We start from the raw sequence: 21,055 nt of genomic DNA on the forward strand, positions 1-21,055 counted from the left end.
CGGTGGTAAACCAGGCACATCCAAGGAGTTCAAAAATTCAGTTGGATAATTAGTGGCTTCTTCTTCGTTTGTTACACAGTCGATAGATTTGAATGAATACAGAGTACCTACGATTTGATTTTGAATTATAAAATTGAGGTCTTCTACATCTTTATTTTTAGCCGCCAAAATTGCTCTCTCACTTAACCATTTAGTATTTTTGTGGTTAGCAATGATATCCAGAAATACTTTGTTGATAAGCTTGTCTTTTGATGAGACGAAATTGCAAAAATTTGAAGGAAATGAAATCAAACCGCTCGATTCGTCAACAGGAACACGGCCATTACCGATAGTCAGCAATTGCTTTGAGAAATCGTCAGCAGATAGATCGTTCAACAATGCAACTCTCATATTTACAGACAGTTGAAGTTTGTTTACATATCGCCACAGATTTGATGCTTTAAGCAAGCGTTTATTTCGTCGGCAGCAGTAGATCTTGGAATTACTGGTAGTGTTTGTCGGAAATCGCCAGATAATAAAATCATTGAACCACCAAAACATCTCGAGTCATTGCGCAGATCTTTTAATGTTCGGTCTAGTGCTTCCAATGCGCGTTTGTGCGCCATTGTGCATTCGTCCCATATGATGATTTTTGATGCTACTAAAACTTTGGCCATTGCGGTGTGTTTCAAAATGTTACATGTCGGTTGTTCAGTAGTTTGAAGGTATAATGGCAATTTTAACGCTGAGTGAGCCGTACGGCATCCGTCTAACAATGTGGCCGCTATTCCAGAAGAAGCAATTGCTACCACAATTTCGGATCTCGCACGTACAGTGGCCAAAATCAATGACATGAAGAATGTCTTCCCAGTTCCACCGGGGGCATCCAAAAAAAAATAAGCCACCATTTCCATCATCAATTGCATTAATCAGTGTATCATAGACTTCCTTCTGCTTAGGATTCAACAGTGGTACATTCGTTTGAACTGATTGGATTAGTTCATGTGGATCATATTCACGTTCACGTTCCAATTCTCTATTAAATGCGTCATTCATTCCGCGATCTGGCGCTGGCATTCCTAACCTAACTAACAAACTGCCGCACATGAGGTAACACATATCTTCGATCAAGAGCAAAGCCTGGTTATGCATCTCCTCATTCGCCTCAAGATCGGGATTTCTTGAGCTGACACGAATTCGATATAAAATGTCTTCTGACATGTTATCTTTGTATTTGTTCCACAGGTCACGTGGGTTCGATGGGAAGCATCTCGAAATGATGATAGCAAATAATGTGCGTATCTGACTTGGAGATGCAGAAATAATTGCTTCAGCGATTGTCATGTCCCAATGAGTATCGTTTTCAAGCAAATTCAGCTCTTGACATGCTGCACGAAATGTGGGGCACACTATACCATTAACAGTTCGTAGTGATTCAACTGATGTTGGCCCTCGAACATGTACCAGCAACAACCGCAAATAGAAACATTCATCATTCTTCGGATGAACTGTGTAAATACGAACAAGAGCATCAGCAGAACGCATATCTGGATGACCAGGAACTGCATCGCCTTGCTTCCGACATTGAAATTTCTTCGATGTAGCGTTCCAAGTGTAATAACGTGGCATTTCCGAGTAAAGCAACGTTCGTGCGAACGGATCGTTTTGACAAATCGCAAAGAAACTGGTCAGTGTTGTCGCTGGAGGTGTTTCGGCACGTTGAGCAGCATTCAACGCTGTGAAATGTACTCTCTGACCGTTCTCTAGATACACCCCCAAATGTACAACAGTGGGATAACGTTCGTGAATAGGGAATGAGAATATACGCCAAATTGCTTCATTGCAGTTCACATACCTACCAACTTGATAGCGCGTGATTTCATCGTTGATATTGGATGTTTGGATACCAAAAACCGCCATGTCGCTCCCTTTCGTGACATATTTGCAAATGTATTTAATAGATTTGACCGAATTGCAATACTCAACATTACAATGTGCCTTGAATGTTTTGGAAAGAAGTGGCGAATATGGAACAATCCAACTGTTGTCAAGTATGAAATCGTTTCCTTTCACTTTAGTTGTGATAGTTCTACCATTATCATCGGGCGATCGACGCCGATACAATGGATAACCATCGTTGTCTGTAATGGTCTCTGCCGTGAATTTTCGCGGATACCGTTTGGAACACTTGCCGTCGACCATGCACGGTGATTGGCGGTTGATAGTGCCACATTGTCCATGAATCGTATTCGTGATTACATCATCATGTAGGTCTGGATCGGTTTCAGGAGCAGGAATCTCTGCACATATGATGTCATCTATTTGATCTGGCCGAATTCTGTCTACTAACCAAATTGGAATGTGAGCATGCGGTAGGCCTCTTTCTGCCATTCGACTGAATACATCCAGCATCGAGTAATCCCAAAGACGTGTTGCTTAACAATGTAATTTATTAGTGACCGAATTTTTTGCTTGAAAACCCGTGCGGTGATGTCATGTCGATCACTTGATATATGTCATTGCATCTTGCGCATATTCATGCATATGAGGTGGGCTACCTGTGTATGTCGCTGGTAAAATAGTCAATCGACCAACATTTTCTGAATCTCCTTCTGTGCTTATTGCATCGCGTAAATGAATATACTCTTCCGAACACAATTTAGCTTGATTCAACCGGATGAAAGTCAGGCGCTCCGTTTCGATTTTAACGTACATGTCAATGCAGTATTGTTGAAGCAGTCGACGAAATCGTAACAAATAACTGTCAGAATTTTCACGAATCATCAAACGATATGCGTAATAATTCATCGAACTAACCTTCTTGGTAGTTTCCTCTCCTGAAACAAATACAGTAAAAATTGTATTTTAGAACCCCTAATAGGTTAACGACTCTTACAGCTACTCTCTACTAAATTAGGAGTGACAACTTTTTTTGTGTACCAAAAGCAAACAGAATAAAATGTATATCAAGTTAAAATGAAAACAATGATATTGATCTTACCATTCAATGGATTAATCATTTTGATATTAAAGTGATATCCATCGTCTCCTTGCCAAAACATCAGCGGGTATTGTAACTCGTCATATGAACGGTGTGTTTCAAATATTCTTTGTAGTTGCCCAGTATTGCGTCGTGTAAGCACAATATCACGTGTTTCCAAGTTTTCACCAACAATCAGGATTGCCACTTCATCGATTGTTCCTGTCTGTCTCACTGCTTTGTCATTTATTTAAAGTGCTGGAGCGAATGATCCTCAAACGCATAGCTGATTATGTGGACAAAGCCCTCATTAACGAACAAGCTGGATTCCGACCAGGAAAATCATGCTGTGGCCAAATCCTGCATCTCACACAGTACATCGAAGATGGCTATCAGAGAGGAGAAGTAACTGGGGTCGCATTCCTGGATCTCAGTGCTGCATATGACACAGTTAACCGTAAGTTGCTTACCCAGAAAGTGTATAATGTCACTAAGGACTACACCCTTTGTATGTTCGTGCAATGTATGCTACAGAACAGACGCTACTATGTAACCTTACAATCTAAAAACAGCCGTTGGAGGACACAGAAAAATGGACTTGCACAGGGTAGTGTCTTGGCTCCAATATTATTTAACATCTATACCAATGATCTTCCCATCAGCCACCAGACACGAATGTTCATATATGCTGATGATGCAGCAGTGGCCACACAGGATAAAACCTTTGAACAAGTGGAGGAGAATCTCACAGGAGCCTTAACAGAACTTGCTACCTATTATGACGGCAATAATCTCAAACCAAACCCCAGTAAATCACAAGTATCCGCCTTCCATCTTAGGAGCAAACAAGCCAAACGGAAACTCCGAGTCATGTGGCAAGGGGAAGAGCTGAAACATACAAATAGCCCAAAATACCTGGGAGTAACATTGGACAGAGCACTTACTTTTAAGCAGCACTGTCACAACACTAAAAAAAAGGTCTGTGCCAGGAACAACATACTGCAGAAGCTAACAGGTTCATCGTGGGGAGCTCAACCACATGTTTTGCGTACCACAGGTCTGGTGCTGAGTATCTCAGCTGCGGAATATGCGGCGCCAGTTTGGAGGAACTCTGCCCACGCTAAGCAAGTTGACGTCGCCGTAAACGAAACTGTACGTATTGCCACAGGATGCCTCAAACCAACTCCCACAGACATCATTTACCCCACCATAGGCATAGCACCACCCACTATCGGCAGACAAGTAGCCGCCGAGATCGAAAGATCAAAACAAAAGAATGATCCTCGACACCCGATGTATATGCACCGAAAACAACGTGTCCGGCTGAAATCCCGCAGGAGTTTCATGGAAACTACTGAAGAGCTCGCCACCAAGCCCGTCGCAAGGCGGCTATCTCTCTGGGAAGAAATGGTGCCACACTCTACAATGGAACTACTTGAGGAGGGATCTGCAGGATTTCAACTCTGCAGGATTTCAACTACCTTTTACAACTTGGAGGTCATTAAACCGAAGCCCGTCGCAAGGCGGCTATCTCTCTGGGAAGAAATGGTGCCACACTCCACAATGGAACTACTTGAGGAGGGATCTGCAGGATTTCAACTACCTTTTACAACTTGGAGGTCATTAAACTGGCTGCGCACTGGAGTAACTGGGTGCAAATCAAACCTATTTAAATGGGGTTACAGTGATAGCGATAGGTGTGAATACGGAGCAATACAGGACTTGGACCACCTACTGATCTGCCCAGATATGTCTATAACATGCACTAAAGATGATATTTTGAAAGTCAGTGACAAAGCAATCTACGTTGCTAATTACTGGGAAGGGAAGATATAATTGGTGCAACCGGACACGGAAGAAGAAAAATCGATTGTTGGAGCATTAAATGTGCATTCATGTGTTCCAGCTGGTCTTTTATCTGCTCTGATTACAACTTTATAGTCATCACTTGGCATGCGCTCTAAAGCAGTCTTGAACAGCCTGACAATGCATGATGTTCATGAAGCATTTGCTGCAAATCTTGGAGAATTGCTCTTTTTGTAGCTGTGTTGATCCCTTGACGCCGGTCAAGTTGTTCTTCCATATTGCCCATGAAGTATATTTGCAAGAATTTGTGCTGTGCACCTTCAATAGGTTACAATGATCCAATGCGATGGCAAATCTGGCCTTGAATCTGTAAATTCAAAGCCATAGTTATAGTTAGATTTACAAACACTTTTTTATTTTTTTTTTATTTTTTTTTTTTTTTTTTTTTTTTCAAATAATAACATACCATTTTTATTTTAGAGACAAATACATAAATCTAACAAATACATTCCAAATTTTTTTTACAATCGTTGAAAATAGTTTTTAACGTAAATTACCTTAAATGTCGGATTATATCCGTGTTCTTCAATAATTTCCGCCCCAAATGAAGTCATTTGGAAACAGACATTGTATTTTTGAGTGTTCGCTAGAAAATGTTGTGATTCTAGTGTTTCGCCATAAAGCAGGGAACGCAATGGCTCTGGTGGCGGGACCACTAATGGCAATGTCACTTTACCACTAAGACAGCACAAACCAGGCGTTTCACCAGCAAACTTCAATGCGCCACAATGCTGGCAAACAACGTCCATTGGACCAATGCAAACTAAACGATGCAAGCTGTAGTTGATGGTGCAATCATATTGAAACGCTGCTAGATTCAAATCAATACTTGAACCATTTCTTCTTGCACTTCGAAGATTATTCCTCTGTTCATCTGTACGATAAGCTCGACGATTTCTCGTTTCTAATCTAGCCTCTCTTTGCTCTTGTGTTTGAGAAGCACGAATTAAGGCCCTTCTTTGCTCCATCCTAACGCGGCGCTCTTCTCGGGCAATTTCTCGTTCTTCGTCAGATAATTGACTCGCGATATTCCATTGCCTAATTGCATTACGGCTCCGCTGGGAAAGATTAGATCTTCTAGGACGCGGCATTTTTATTAATAGTAATACTGAATATGCACTCGCACAAAACCACATAAAACAATCGAGACATAGACAATAGCTTATCAAGAAAAATCATAGACAACCTATGAAAAGACATTTACACTTTTGTTAACCTGTAGAATAAATATTTAATTAATTTAATAAATAATTTACACAAATTAATGTCTAAAACAAACAAATATAACAGTACCTACCTGAACTTTTGAGACATTTTACACAAAATAAATTTCTGAACGCATACGTAAATAGTTGTTACAGTAGTTGACAGGATTAGACAACAAATGTTTGACATGTAATAAACAAATGAGCATTTACTGAAATGATTAAGTATTCATTACACATTTCTGAACGCACGCGTAATATTTTTCAATCTTTTTTTTAAAAAAAATACACATAATAGTTTATTCATCCATTTTAAATAGTTTATGAACAAATGTCAATCATTACTTACAGATTTTGACAAAAAAATTTGACAGCTCCGAAACTAAAGAACTTTTAGAGAAAAATAACGCATTTTTCAAGTATTCGTCAATTTTTCATTATTTTTAAGATGTATTCTGCTATTCGGGGCGGAGACAAATCCAACAAATCGAAAACCATGAAAATTTTTATTCGTCAATTTTTCATTATTTTTAAGATGTATTCTGCTATTCGGGGCGGAGACAAATCCAACAAATCAAAAACCATGAAAATTGGTCCAGCAGATCTCGAGTTATAAGTGTTGTAACAAACCCGACTTTGTTTTATATATATAGATTAATTCAGTTGGTGTGTATCCAGTAGAAATGTGAGTTAAATTGTTCACTATTTGTTCAAATGGTGCTAGGTATTCTACCCATTTTGTGTGCTTCTCTGGTGTGTGTGTTCTCATAAACTGTCCAAATTCTCAAAATGTTCTTTCTACTGGGTTTCCTGCTGCGTGAAATCTTGAAATTAAAATATGTTTAACATTCTGTTCTTCAATAAAAGTCTTCCATTTTAAACTGGTAAAATATGCTGCATTATCCGTGATCATAACTTCAGGTTTTCCTATTTTTACAAAATAATCTGTTAATAGACGTCTGGTAATAGCAGTGGTAGAAACTAAACGTAAAGCATATAATTTTAAATACTTTGTGAAAACATCTAACACAGCAAGGATGTATTTCATTCCTCCATGTGCTTGTGGATAGGGTCCTGCAATATCTAAAGAAATTAGCTGTAATGGCCTCTTAGGTATGATTGGGTGCAATTCATTCATGCTTGTGCGATTAGAATATTTGGCTTTCTGACATATGATGCATTTCCTAATATTACTCAATACTCTTCGCCTTAAATTTGGAAAGTAGCAATATTGTATAATCTTATCTGTACATTTGGTTACACCATAGTGTCCCCAAGTTCTGTGTGTAAATAAAATAAAATCATCAACATGAGCTTCAGGTAAGCAAACACACCAATGCTGTGATTCAGGGTTTCGTCGGTGAAATAATACTTCTTTGTGTAAGGTGTAATATTTTTCAAGATGTGGGTCTGTTCCTGCACGTAATTTATTCTTTATCTGGATCCACCTGGGATCATTGTCCTGCAATATGGCTAACTTCCTGCACATGTTTTTGTAGTAAGGTGCAAATGTACCGTCATACATGAGTAAAATTTTGAAATCTGATGTTTGTTCTGTCACATCTGAAAATTCTTGTAGGCCTTGTGGCAAACGAGATAGAGCATCGGCTATAATGTTGGATTCTCCTTTTATATATATAATATCAAAATCATATTCTTGTAGTGATGCACACCAGCATGCAAGACGTGAATGTAATAACTTGCATGATAGCAGGAAAGAAAGAGCTTGATGATCAGTATAAAGCTTAGTACGTTTTCCCCATAGAAAGTAGCGAAACTTGCGAAATGCCCATACTATGGCAAGTGTTTCGCGCTCGGTCACTGAATATGACTTTTTGCATTCAGTGAGCGTGCGGCTAGCAAAACTTATAGGTTTGATGACTGTTTGTTCATCTTTTACATGAATTTGGAATAAAAATGCTCCGAGTGCATAGGAACTTGCATCTGTTACTAGGCAAAAGTCTGACGTCATGTCAGGATGACATAACTACGGTGCATTAACTAAAGCATTCTTAATCGCTTCAAAATCTGTCCATTTCCAAATATTATTTCTTTTGAGTAAAGATAGAAGATGTGGACTGTTAAGAAGGTGGTAGGGTACAAATTTCCTGAAGAATGAAAATAGACCAAGAAAGACTTTGAGTTGTTTACGATTCTGTGGGGATGGAAAATTCTTTATTGCATCAATTTTTCTTGATTCGGGATAAATGCCTTCAGTTGATATGATGTGACCAAGGAATTTGATTTCTCTCCTCCCTAATTTCGTCTTTGATAAATTGATAGTGACACCTGCGTCATAAAATTTAGTCAGAAGTTGCTTCAAAAGATTTACATGTTCTTCCCAAGTAGTGGTGGCAATGACAATGTCGTCAACATAAACTGTGATTTGCGATAACAATTGTGGTCCAAGAACAGCATCTAAGGCTTCAATAAATACTCCAGCACTCACTCGTAGACCAAAGGGTAGAACACAAAATTGATAACTACGTCCCTCACATAGAAATGCAGTGTATTTACGACTGTTTTTATGGAGGTTCACCTGCCAAAATGATGAGCGGAGGTCGATATTGGTTAAATACTGTACATTATGAAATTTTAAAAGTTGTTCTTCCAAATTAATAGGTCGTGTGTTGATTGGGATTATAACTTTGTTAATTTCTCGTGCGTCCAGCACTAACCTTACACTATCATCCTCTTTATTAACTGCTAGTATCGGACTGCAATATGGTGAATGTGACCTTTCAATGATACCCCAAGCTTGCATTTTTTCAATCTCTTTCAAAACTGCGGGTTTCTTTGACCAAGGAATATTATAATATGTTCTACAGTATGTTCTGTGTGGCTTAACATCCATCTCATAAGTATAGCCTCTAATAATTCCAGGTTTCTCCACAAATACCTCAGCAAATTGCTGCAAAACTTCAAGTAATTCAAGTTGTTGTTCCTTCGTCAGATATTCAGATTCTGTGCATTTCTCATATAAATCATTAGGTTTAATTCCCTGAGATACAGCTTCATTAAAAGTTAAATCACATATGTTTATTGCTGGTGGATACACAAAATGTAACTGTTCAAATTTACCTTGTTTACTGTTTACGTTTTTACCCTATGTTAACTCTATTGTCAGTTGTTGTTGGTTTACGGTTAAATGACATTTCCCTTTTTCTAAATCTATGATTGCTTGATATTCATTCAAAAAGTCAATTCCTAATATGCAATGCATAACTAATTTGTCTACTACCAGAAAACTGTAATTGAGTGGTATATTTGAAAATGTGAAGTTAATTAGCACTTGAAATTTCACATTCTTTGATTTGTTACTGGTGGCACTTATAATGTGACAATTCTGTACTGGCAATGTTTGTATGTTCATTATTTGTTTGAGTTCATTATATAAGGACATTGAAATGACACTTGCTGCTGCTCCTGTATCTAACATTACTTCCACTTCATAACTACCAATCATAACTCGTGTTATAGCCTGAATAATCTTCTTTGTTTTACTGGTACTATTAAAATCTACATCCTGATATAATTCTTTTTCTATTTTCTTACTGTCATCATATCGGAGAAAACAAATCGTCGGTTCCGTTGCGCTCTGCTCCCTATCGACCGTAACTCTAGCGCTTAGCTTGGTCGTCGTTCGTTTTCTGGCAAAGTCGGTTGTTGCTGCGGGTTGGGTTCATTGCCCAACTCAATAATATTTACATTTCTGTCTCGCGTCACCCAAGTATCAGCTGTTTGGTTGTTGACATTACCTCGCGTCGCATTGGGAGTTCCGTTAGGTACGAATTGAGGGTTGCTGTATTGCATGTGTCGTGGCGGTGGCCCATTGTGATTTCCCCATACATTATTTCGCGCATGACTGTAACTGGTATTGTCATTACTGTTATTCCTGCAATACATGTTTGGATGTTGTTGGATGTTGTTTCTCTGAAAATATCCTGGATGGTACCTGTTATCCTCTCTTCTTTGATCTCTATAATTTCGGTTCCTTCTTCTGTTGTTGTTATTTTGAATATAACTGTTATTGTTCTGATTGTAATTACTGTTTGGATAACCATTATAGTAATAATTACTGTTTCCTTGCCAATGCTGCGAGTTGTTTCTCCTAATATTGAATGGATTTGTCCCAGTGTAGTGCGAATTGTTTCTTTGAGTGTTTTGTTGTGGTGTCGGAGGCGGATTCCAATAGCCTCTGTCATTTCTGTTGTGCGTACGCGAATTGCTTGGATGGATCGGATACAATTGATTGAAATTCCTGATCTCATCTCCGTAAACAACATCTATCTCATCAACATAACTGAAAAAATTCTTTATGTTGTCCTCGGACACTCCTATTAATTTATCACGGTAAGGAAATGGTAAGTGGCTTTTAAGTGTTCTAATTACATCTGGTAAATCTGCTGGTTTTGTCCAATATAATGTTTTGTCTAGGTAGCGTTCAAAGTATTGTCGTAAAGTCTCTTTCTTCGGGTTGTGAATTTGTGGATTGTATACTTCTCGTTTTAAACTTTGCTGTTCTGTGATCGACCAGAATTCCTCAAGAAATGCATGTTCAAACTGTTCAAATGTTAAACATCGTCTTTTAATTGCTGCTCCCCACTTAGCTGCTCTTCCACATAACAAATTTGTAACATATCGAATTTTATCGGCTTCTAACCAATGTCTCGGGAAAATACCATCAAAAGAGCGGATGAAAACAATCGGATGCACTTTGTCTTTCTCATCACATGAAAATGTCTGAAAGTATCCATGTCATACTAATGTTTCATCAGCTACTCCCGATGGTATTATGGGTCCTGCATTTTGTGTCAAACTGTTCATAGTATGTGGTGATGTCTGATAGTAATTTTGATCTTGTGGTAGTATTGAAAATGGTTCATTGGGATTTGTATCACTCATTGGTAATTCTATTTTCGGCTGTGTGCTGGGTCTAGCATTATTATGATTCTCATTTATGTTTTGGTTGCCTGTTATGGGTTTTGGTATCACTGACGAACTTGGTATTACATTTTCTTTAAGTTTACGTACCTCTTTCCGAATATTATCTGTTTCTCCCTTTACTTGTTCCTTTGTCTTATCTAAAATGATCTGTGTCATTGTCTCAAACTTCTCATCTAAATAATCATCACATAATTTGCATTCATGTACAAGTTTTTCTGCTAGAGTTGTCATTCTTTAAAGATGCTACATCTGCTCTGTCTTCAAGCTTTTCTAACTTTTCCTGTAAGGATTTCTGCTCCAATGTTACACCATTTAATCTGTCTGAAAGGTCTGTAATCGTCAGGTCTAAGTGTTCTTGGTTTGTTTTTACGGAATTGTGTGACTGTCGTAATTCGTCAACTCGGGTACTGGTTTTCTGTTGTTCAAAACTACTGTTAACAATTTCTCATTACATCGTTGTAAGTCAGTTTTTGTCTCATCACTGAATTCCACAAATACCTTTTCTTGTCTCATAACCTTGTCTTATAAGTCGGTAAATTTCCTTCCAAGACTACTGGTGGTTTCTGTCAAGTCGGCAATTTGTCTCGATTGTTTTTCAAAATTTTGTTTTATGTCCCGTGTCAGTTCATCGAATTTAGTGTCAAATTTCCCAATGTCACGTTTTAAATTGTTGTGTAAAGCGTCAAATCTTTTGTATAAAGTGTCAAATTTTCTGTTTTGGTCACCAAGTAACTTCAGAATCTGGTTGAGCATGTCAGAGTCCTGTGTCTTAGTTTCGCCATTTTTTCGTGTCTGATTGATGTCTGGTTCTGAAGGTGACGTTGTCAATGTCACGTTTTGTCGCGTAGTACTCACTCTCCATTCGCCTGTATATCTGTTTAAATATAGGGGTTGTTGTCTTAATCGATCCGGTAAAATTATGTCTTGAACATCCTCACAATTAAGTTCAGTATTCATTTGACTGTCGGACATGTTTTGCAATGTCACTTTCACTAAGCTCGTCCGCGGAAACAATTTCTATGCGTCTAGCGTCCATCTTGCGATTTTCGTAATTAATTGCATATAAAATTTTTCAATGGCAAAAAAAATTTTAAAATATGATATGTTGAAATCTGAAATTTCTCTTATGGAAATGGATATTTCTTTATGATTTCTAATTAGAAATTGAATTATTAAACTGGTACTGAAATTTCCCTCTCACAAATAAATGACTGTGAATATGCTCTTCACTTATCATTTGCAATAATAGTAGTAAATCAATTTTAACTACAATTTGAAAAAAATAATTTCGAAATAAATGGATCAGAATAAAGGAAGTACAGATGGCTGCTTGAAACTGGAAAAAATGTAAATTTCTGTACTCACCTTTTTTATTTTTTTATTTATTTATTTATTTTTATTTTTATTTTTATTTTTTTCAGTCTTATGTTGCAAATGTAGCATCAAATATACAGTTTTCAATCCAAAATTTTTCTTTCGCGTCCGTGAAAATTATTTTACGGAACATTATCCTTTTTTTTTTTTTTTTTTTTTTTTTTTTTTTTTTTTTTTTTTTTTTTTTTTTTAACCAAATTAATTTCCTCAACATGAAAATGAAAATTAACACGAATTAATAACAGGGAAAACAATATTGTTGTAAATTTCATGCACGTAACATTACAATTGAAATGAATGAGACTTAGTCCAAATTCATTTTCTGATGCTATTAAGTGGTTAAAATTAGATAAAATGTCCAAAATTTATAGTAACTGCACTTGTATCAAATCCAAACTGCACTTGTAGCAAATCCGAAGATTGCAAGTCCTGTCACGGTCGCCAATTGTAGTGTTACCTTTATTATCTTCTCATTAGCTATTGAAACAACCTCGCTTTGTAATGTAATTTTAATTTTCACCCAAAGGCACATTCAACACAGCGCGGAAAAATACACGTCTTTCGTATCAAGACAAGAGAGAGAGTGTCCTCCATTAGTTCTTAAAAACAAAAAACCTACGCAAAAGTAAAAAAAAAAAAATTATTTATAAAATCGGTCGCTGGCGCAGCGCTCTTCTGCGTGCGCAATCGTAAATTAAAACTTTGTATTGGCGGAGGTGCGGAAGTCAAAGTACCATTACACATTCTGTACCTGGAGGCATTGTCCAGGCAATGGCAGAGTGCTTCAGTTTGATCACTGCCACTGAAAATCAGGATCCAGCTTTCTGCTGCCATCAGCCATTAATGTATAAGGGTGGTTGGAATTTCCGTTCCTACAACACCAAGGACTATAGCGGACCCTTTTCTGTGTGGGAGCTTCAGTGTGCATTCTCTCAGGTCTGGGAGACTGTGTCAGGCAAGGACCATAGCCAGAACAGCATGTTACAGTACCTCAAAGTGGACGCAAAGGTTATCATCCAATCTCTTTTTCATAAAATGTGATTGACTGGAGACTTTCCCGACTCATGGAAGAAGGCAAGTTCGTTATCTCCTCCCACACATTGCCCAGTAGTAACTATAGCATGGCCCTCGCTAGCTGTGTAGGAAAGATGCTAGAATGTGTGGTCAGTCAGCATCTGGCTTTGGTCCTAGAATCATGGGAACTGCAGAGCCTCTACTAGTGTAGTGGGTTTCGGAGGAATAATTTAACCTTGGACAACCTTACTATGCTACGGGTGGGAATGCAACTATCTTTTGTACATAGGCAGCACCTCATAGGTATTCTCTTTGATTGTGAGAGGATCTACGATGCTAGCTGGAAGCATCACATCCTAGGAAATCTCCACAAGTGGGACTTAAAGAGGATGGCTACCAATATTCGTACTGTCCTTCCTTTCCAGACTTATTTTTTTATATCAGGGTAGTGATGCTCTTTCTGGGCAATTCAAGTAAGAGAATGGTGTCCCTCAGGGATCTGTATTAAGTGTGACTATGTGCTATTGCCATGTAAAGTCTTCCATTTGGTGTTGTTTGTTTGCAGGGAACTTTGCCATATTATGTTCCTTCTCCGGCCTTGCAACAACCACTTGTCAGCTACAATTCACAGTACGAGGTGCATTCAAGTTCTAAGGCCTCAGATTTTTTTTCTAATTAACTACTCACCCGAAATCGATGAGACTGGCATTACTTCTCGACGTAATCGCCCTGCAGACGTACACATTTTTCACAACGCTGATGCCATGATTCCATGGCAGTGGCGAAGGCTTCTTTAGGAGTCTGTTTTGATCACTGGAAAATCGCTGAGGCAGTAGCAGCACAGCTGGTGAATGTGCAGCCATGGAGAGTGTCTTTCATTGTTGGAAAAAGCCAAAAGTCACTAGGCGCCAGGTCAGGTGAGTAGGGAGCATGAGGAATCACTTCAAAGTTGTTATCACAAAGAAACTGTTGCGTAACGTTAGCTCGATGTGCGGGTGCGTTGTCTTGGTGAAACAGCACACGCGCAGCCCTTCCCGGACGTTTTTGTTGCAGTGCAGGAAGGAATTTGTTCTTCAAATCATTTTCGTAGTATGCACCTGTTACCGTAGTGCCCTTTGGAACACAATGGGTAAGGATTACGCCCTTGCTGTCCCAGAACATGGACACCATCATTTTTACAGCACTGCCGGTCACCCAAAATATTTTTGGTGGCGGTGAATCTGTGTGCTTCCATTGAGCTGACTGGCGCTTTGTTTCTGGATTGAAAAACGGCATCCACGTCTCATCCATTGTCACAACCGACGAAAAGAAAGTCCCATTCATGCTGTCATCGCGCGTCAACATTGCTTGGCAACATGCCACACGGGCAGCCATGTGGTCGTCCGTCAGCATTCGTGCCACCCACCTGGATGACACTTTTCGCATTTTCAGGTCGTCATGGAGGATTGTGGGCACAGAACCCACAGAAATGACAACTCTGGAGGCGATCTGTTCAACAGTCATTCGGCGACCCCCCAAAACAATTCCCTCGACTTTCTCGATCATGTCGTCAGACCGGCTTGTGTGAGCCCGAGGTTGTTTCGGTTTGTTGTCACACGATGTTCTGCCTTCATTGAACTTTCGCACCCACGAACGCACTTTCGACACATCCATAACTCCATCACCACATGTCTCCTTCAACTGTCGATGAATTTCAATTGGTTTCACACCATGCAAATTGAGAAAACGAATGATTGCACGCTGTTCAAGTAAGGAAAACATCGCCATTTTAAGTATTTAAAACAGTTCTCATTCTTGCCGCTGGCGGTAAAATTCAATCTGCCGTACGGTGCTGCCATCTCTGGGACGTATTGACAATGAACGCGGCCTTATTTTAAAACAGTGCGCATGTTTCTATCTCTTTCCAGTCCGGAGAAAAAAAATCGGAGGCCTTAGAACTTGAATGCACCTCGTATTGCAGGAGTTGGTGGAGTTTCTGGGTCTCACATTTGATGAGTGGCTGACATGGTTACCACATCTGTCGAATGTAAAAGTTGAAAACCTGAAGACATTTTAAAATGACTCGACCACAGGTCATGTGAAACAGACCGAACATGTCTGCTGCAGTTTTACAAGGAGTTTGTGCAATTCCGCCTTGACTCCAAATACATAGTTTACAGCTCGGATAGGCCATCTTATTGCACATCAATACTGTTCACCATGAGGGGAATGAGTTGGTAACAAGATCACACAGAAACAATCTGATTCCCAGCCTCTGTGTTGTGGTAGTTAGACTGGCTAGTGGTCCACTGCTTATCATGTGCCAGCAAATTCTCATGAAGCAACATGTATGCAATGTACTCTCAACCCCACAGTCACTAGCATTCCATCCGTGTTCACCATACCATTGTTCCAGGGTGATTGATTTATTTTTTTTATTTCCCCGTTGATCGACCAGGCACAGTTCCTTACTATATTATTCAGCTGTTGTGGGTTAGTCTGTGTTTTAACCATAAATGACTGGCAGCACATGTCTCCTTAGTCTTTTGTGTGAAAGTGCGGGTGAGACGGAGTGGCTGAGAATTATATTTTACATTTTACCTTTTGGTAATAATAATGATACACATCTCCAATTAGTGTAGTATTGATGACCTTGCTGTTGAGTGCCACATACGTACCACTACCACCACCAGCTTGAAGTCCATCACAAAAAGGAAGAAAGATTAACAGTTTAACATCCCATCAACAGTGCGGTCATTAGACACACAACACAAGCTCGTACTGTGGAAGAAAGGGGAAGGAAATCAGCCATGCCGTTTTTGAAGAACAGTTTGCCTGGAGTGACTTGAGGAAATCACAGAAAACCCAAATCTGAATGGCCGGGCAATGATTTGAACTGTTGTACTCCTTAATGGGAGTTCAGTGTGCTAACCACTGCACCGCTTCACTCAGTGAAGTCCATCAAAGTCACATTAAAATTCTCCTTGTGGTTTGGAATACAGACTGGTTGAAAACAGTGGAGTGAATAGAAATAATGATGAGTGAAATATTTCTTACCTAAAACAGGGTTACTTATTTTTAGTGACCCAAGTTACACTGGTACTCAGAAGTAAATAATGGGCAAAATTTCATGCAGTATGGTATAAGACATAAGGTGAAAGTGAGTGGTAGGACCAGGTGTATTATTAAGGTATTTAAATAGTACTTTGAAAACAAGATAAGTGCGTTAGTACCAGGTGCTGAAACTGGAGTTTGACTAGTAAGCACAGTTTTAAAAATATGCGAGGGTTGGAACTTTAATAGTGGCAACTATTTATTTACAGCTCGTACAAAATAGATATGTGTTTCAAAGTTTTACTGACCTTCGAAGTAGTCACCAGCATTGTGTATAACCCGTTGCCAGCGATGTGGAAGCCTTAGGATACTCTTAGTAGTGCCAGTTGTGTTGACAGTTCGAACGGCGTGGTCTATTGCCCAGCGAATTTGTAGTAGTTCCGAAGCAGATGCCTTGAAGTGTTTCCTTCAGTTTAGAGAGAGAGTTGAACTCGCAAGGGCTAAAGTCAGGGGAGTGAAGTAGGTGGTATAGCAATTAGCAGTCCCGTCAGTCAAACAAATCAGTAACAGCTTGCGATGTACGTGTTCGAGCATTGTCCTGCAAAATGATGGTCAGGTTCTGCAGAAAGTGTTTTCACTTCTGCCTCTAAGCTGGTTGTAGGTTGTGTTCCAAAAATGAATAGCATAGAGGCAGAAGTGATGACACTTTCTGCATGACCTGACCATCATTTTGCAGGACAATGCTCAAGCACGTACAGTGCAAGCTGTTACTGATTTGACTGATGGGGCTGCTAAGTGCTATACCACCTACTACATTCCCCTGATTTACGCCCTCGTATGTTCAACTCTATTTCTAAACTGAAGGTAACACTTCACAGTATTTGCTTCAGATCTGCTACAAATTCGTCGGGCAATAGACGGCACCACTCGAACTGTCAACACAACTGGCACTGCTAAGAGTATCCTATGGCTTCCACATCTCTGACAGCAGGTTATACACAATGCTGGTGACTACTTTGAAGGTCAGTAAAACTTTGAAACACGTATCTGTTTTGTACGAGCTGTAAATAAATAGTTGCCACTATTAAAGTTCCAACCCTCGTAGTTACGTATGCAACAATTATTTTTAAATTTGGGTTAGTAGGCTGCTTTCCTGTCATAAATTATTCTAATACTGATTTTTGTCTTTGATTATGAATGAATATTTAATAGTTTGAGTTCAAAATTTCAATATCTCATGCACATATTTGTTTACAGGTACCAACGCAGTGTTACAGAAGAACAGTTGTAGCAGAATATCTAAAACCCACAATTGTAAGCTCTTCAGCAACAAGATGCCACTGTTTCATTCATACCTCTGTTCCTGTTCAAAAAGAAACAAAAGTTTTAGCTGTTGGTGCCAACCAATCAGATGATGGAGTGATAAGGAAACTGACTAGACGTTTGGGTGTCTTGGATCATTCGAAGTCGGTAAGGTACTGAAGTTATCTAACTCTGTAATTTCTAAGTGCATGGATAAAAAAATATGCCACTTCCAGGTGATACTGGGAATTTTGCAGTCCACGTCTCAGCTGTCTTCAGCATATATGACAACTTATTAACTAACTGATTTATTCTTGTAATTGTCATTTAAACCTAATATCAGAATTTAATATTAAACAACTTTTTTCCTTTTGAAAAGTTTTAGCACCAGATTCCTGTCATTTGTAGGCATTATAAACTTCCCAGTTTATGTCCTTCATAAAAATTCTTTTATGGGTTAAGAGGTTTGCTGGTTTCTGCAGTAGTGCTGATTTGGGAATTCTTCCATCTTTCATGCATAGAACAGCCCCACAAGCTTCAGTCATCTGTCAGCTATGATTTTGTACAGGTTGTGCAGACCACCTCTTCTCAGCCTGTCACCATTTGAAATGTGGACAGGCTAACTGATCTTCAGAATTTGCCTCAAGGATAGTTGATGCGAACATTGAGCTTAATGTGCTGGTTTTACTGACATTTCTCAGGTCTCACAAGCGCATATGGCCATTGATTGGATGATAAAGTGATAGACGTAAACGCTGAGGAAGCTGAAAACTGGGCAGCTGATGGAGTTCTCAGGAAGAAACTATAGCTTGAAACGCTACTTAGCATTAGAGAAACAAAGTAATTTCTAACTTACATGTGCTTTCACAAAGTCTGCTACCCATACAGCATTTTGTTAGGGTCTTTGTGTGCACTTCTTAAAATTTCTTTCTGCTACTATAACCATCTTTTTGCACGTACCTTAAAATGAAGTATGCAGTTACGAAGTCAAATCCTTGTCATTTACATTTGATACATTTTCCCTGTATTTCATATTCTTTGTTATCCATCAGTATTCTGGACCAAGGACTGAGCAGTTTTGTGTGTGAATGTCTGTAGAAAGTATTTAGAGATTACTTCATGTGATTCTTTAGTACTGTACTCCCTTTACTCCACCAAAAATAAATTAGCCTCTTTACAAGCTCCGTTCTGATTGTCCTTAAGCAAGATATATACTGCAGAGGCGATAGTCATTTCACAGCTTCTGAAATACTTCTTAAAGTTGCCCTAAAATGTTAAAAAAATCACGTTTCACCCAGAAAGACAAATTTCAGATCACCGTTATAAAAAAAGTGCATTACCTAATGTTTTGCTCGGCCGATATTAGATTATAGTTGATGTGCACTAAATGTTTTATGATTTAGTATTATCATTCGGGTCATTCTATGTCAGACAGCTTAGTTTTGGAACATTTTCTTTCTCGGCCATCGTTTATTTCGGTGAAATTTTATGTGAACATTCCCACGTCCCCAGTGAATGTTGGTGGAGCTTAATGTATGTTGTAGCAATACTGACAGAGATACAGTAACTTATTTGCCTCCACATGCAACTTTGCTCAGAGTGAGCGTGAATTTCTGATTAATCTGAACTGTTATTTCTCCAGCAATATTTTGTTGAAAGGAATAAATTTGCCCGTCTTGTACAACTTTGTGGCCTCCTAAGAAGAATAATAATGAAAAGAATTCTATAAGCCATATTTAGTCAAAAAAGTTGAGGCAAAATTGCCTAGAAAAATCAGTCTGAAAAAATTTCAAAGTTTGCCTTCTTATATCGTAGGGACTAGAGGTAAGAATATTGTGAAACATGACATATGGTAACCTAACAACACAAGTGTCTCAAATATAAAGTTTCATTTATGTACCACTTTCCAATACTGAACAAATTAAGTTCAAAGTTGAAGATTTTGTTAAAAGGTCAAAATGTGATATTTTTGACATGGTGTTTCAGAAAACATTGTCCTACAAATCTATCCAAACTGGGCTCATTAGAAATGCCATAGTTTTAATTGCAGAAAAAGTGTATTTGATTATCCACTGCCTGAAACTTCCTGGCAGATTAAAACTGTGTGCCCGACCGAGATTCGAACTCGGGACCTTTGCCTTTCGCGGGCAAGAGCTCTACCATCTGAGCTACCGAAGCACGACTCACACCCGGTACTCACAGCTTTACTTCTGCCAGTATCTCGTCTCCTACCTTCCAAACTTTCGAGTTCGAGTCTCGGTGGGGCACATAGTTTTAATCTGCCAGGAAGTTTCATACCAGCGCACTGAGTTCGAGTCTCGGTCGGGCACACAGTTTTAATCTGCCAGGAAGTTTCATATCAGCGCACACTCCGCTGCAGAGTGAAAATCTCATTCTGTATCCACTGCCTGCTAACAATGCTACATAATGTGAATCAAAGTGGGGAGTGAAAATTGTCATGGAAAAAAAAGACTAAAATAAAGTATATTCGACAATTCTTTTACAAATATTATTTTTTGTTAAAACTTCCAAACCAGTCTCATTTGAACCAATTTGTTTTGAGCCCCTCCAGAATAGTAGGTTTGATTTCCAACATGGGCTAACAATGCTACAAAAATTGAGGCAAAGTAGCCAGAAAAATAGTGCTGTGAATGAAGTCTTAACTTTGGCTTCTCATATCTCATTGATTAAAGGCATGATAATCATGAAACTTTGGACACAACTTAGCAACATTAGTTTTCTAATTTGAAGTATTCAGATACTACTTTCTAAATTTTTACGAAGTCAGTTCAGTCTTGATTTTCGTAAAAATTACAAAAATAAATCACATTCAGTTTGCTTTTATAAAATCTGTTTTCCACAATTGATTTCAAACTAATCACAGTTGGAAGGAGCATGTTTTCAGGTATCCAGAAAATCACATTTGGTGTGCACTGACAATATCTGAAAATGACAGACAAATTTGGGAGAAGGTGCTATGTCAACAGGCTACATTGCAGCAAACTGTTGTCCTCATTTCATTGTATATGGTTTTTATTTTTAAACTGGCAAATAATACCTCGCTACATTGCGTTAGTCCATGGTGACGTTGTCACTACCGGTTCAAGAACATGAGCCAGCACTCCCAGTGCCATAAGAGTTGCACAATACCAGCCATGAGCAGGTTTCTTCATCCAGATTCCTGAACCTGTAGTTTGGTTTCCTAATTTACATTCCAAAGACTTTTCTGAAAATTATTCATTTGTTCAAGATGCTGCTCAGGGATTTTGTAGGGAAAGTTGCAAGCGAAGGTATGTAATTTTATAGCTTATTATGTCAGTGAGGATATTCTTAGCTGTAGAACATACAAAAATAA

At 38.7% G+C, this 21,055-nt stretch overlaps 1 protein-coding gene across 1 annotated transcript in view; it reads left to right on the forward strand.

Moving 5' to 3' along the window:
* Positions 1-21,055, forward strand: part of LOC126457071 (ubiquinol-cytochrome-c reductase complex assembly factor 1) — a 153,652-nt gene that overhangs the window by 53,429 nt on the left and 79,168 nt on the right. The window contains exon 2 of the mRNA XM_050093071.1: positions 17,656-17,868. Coding sequence (XP_049949028.1) covers positions 17,656-17,868 — 213 coding nt within the window. The remainder of the gene's footprint in view (positions 1-17,655; positions 17,869-21,055) is intronic.

Source organism: Schistocerca serialis, chromosome 2, assembly GCF_023864345.2.
Source record: "Schistocerca serialis cubense isolate TAMUIC-IGC-003099 chromosome 2, iqSchSeri2.2, whole genome shotgun sequence".
Classification (NCBI taxonomy): domain Eukaryota; kingdom Metazoa; phylum Arthropoda; class Insecta; order Orthoptera; family Acrididae; genus Schistocerca; species Schistocerca serialis.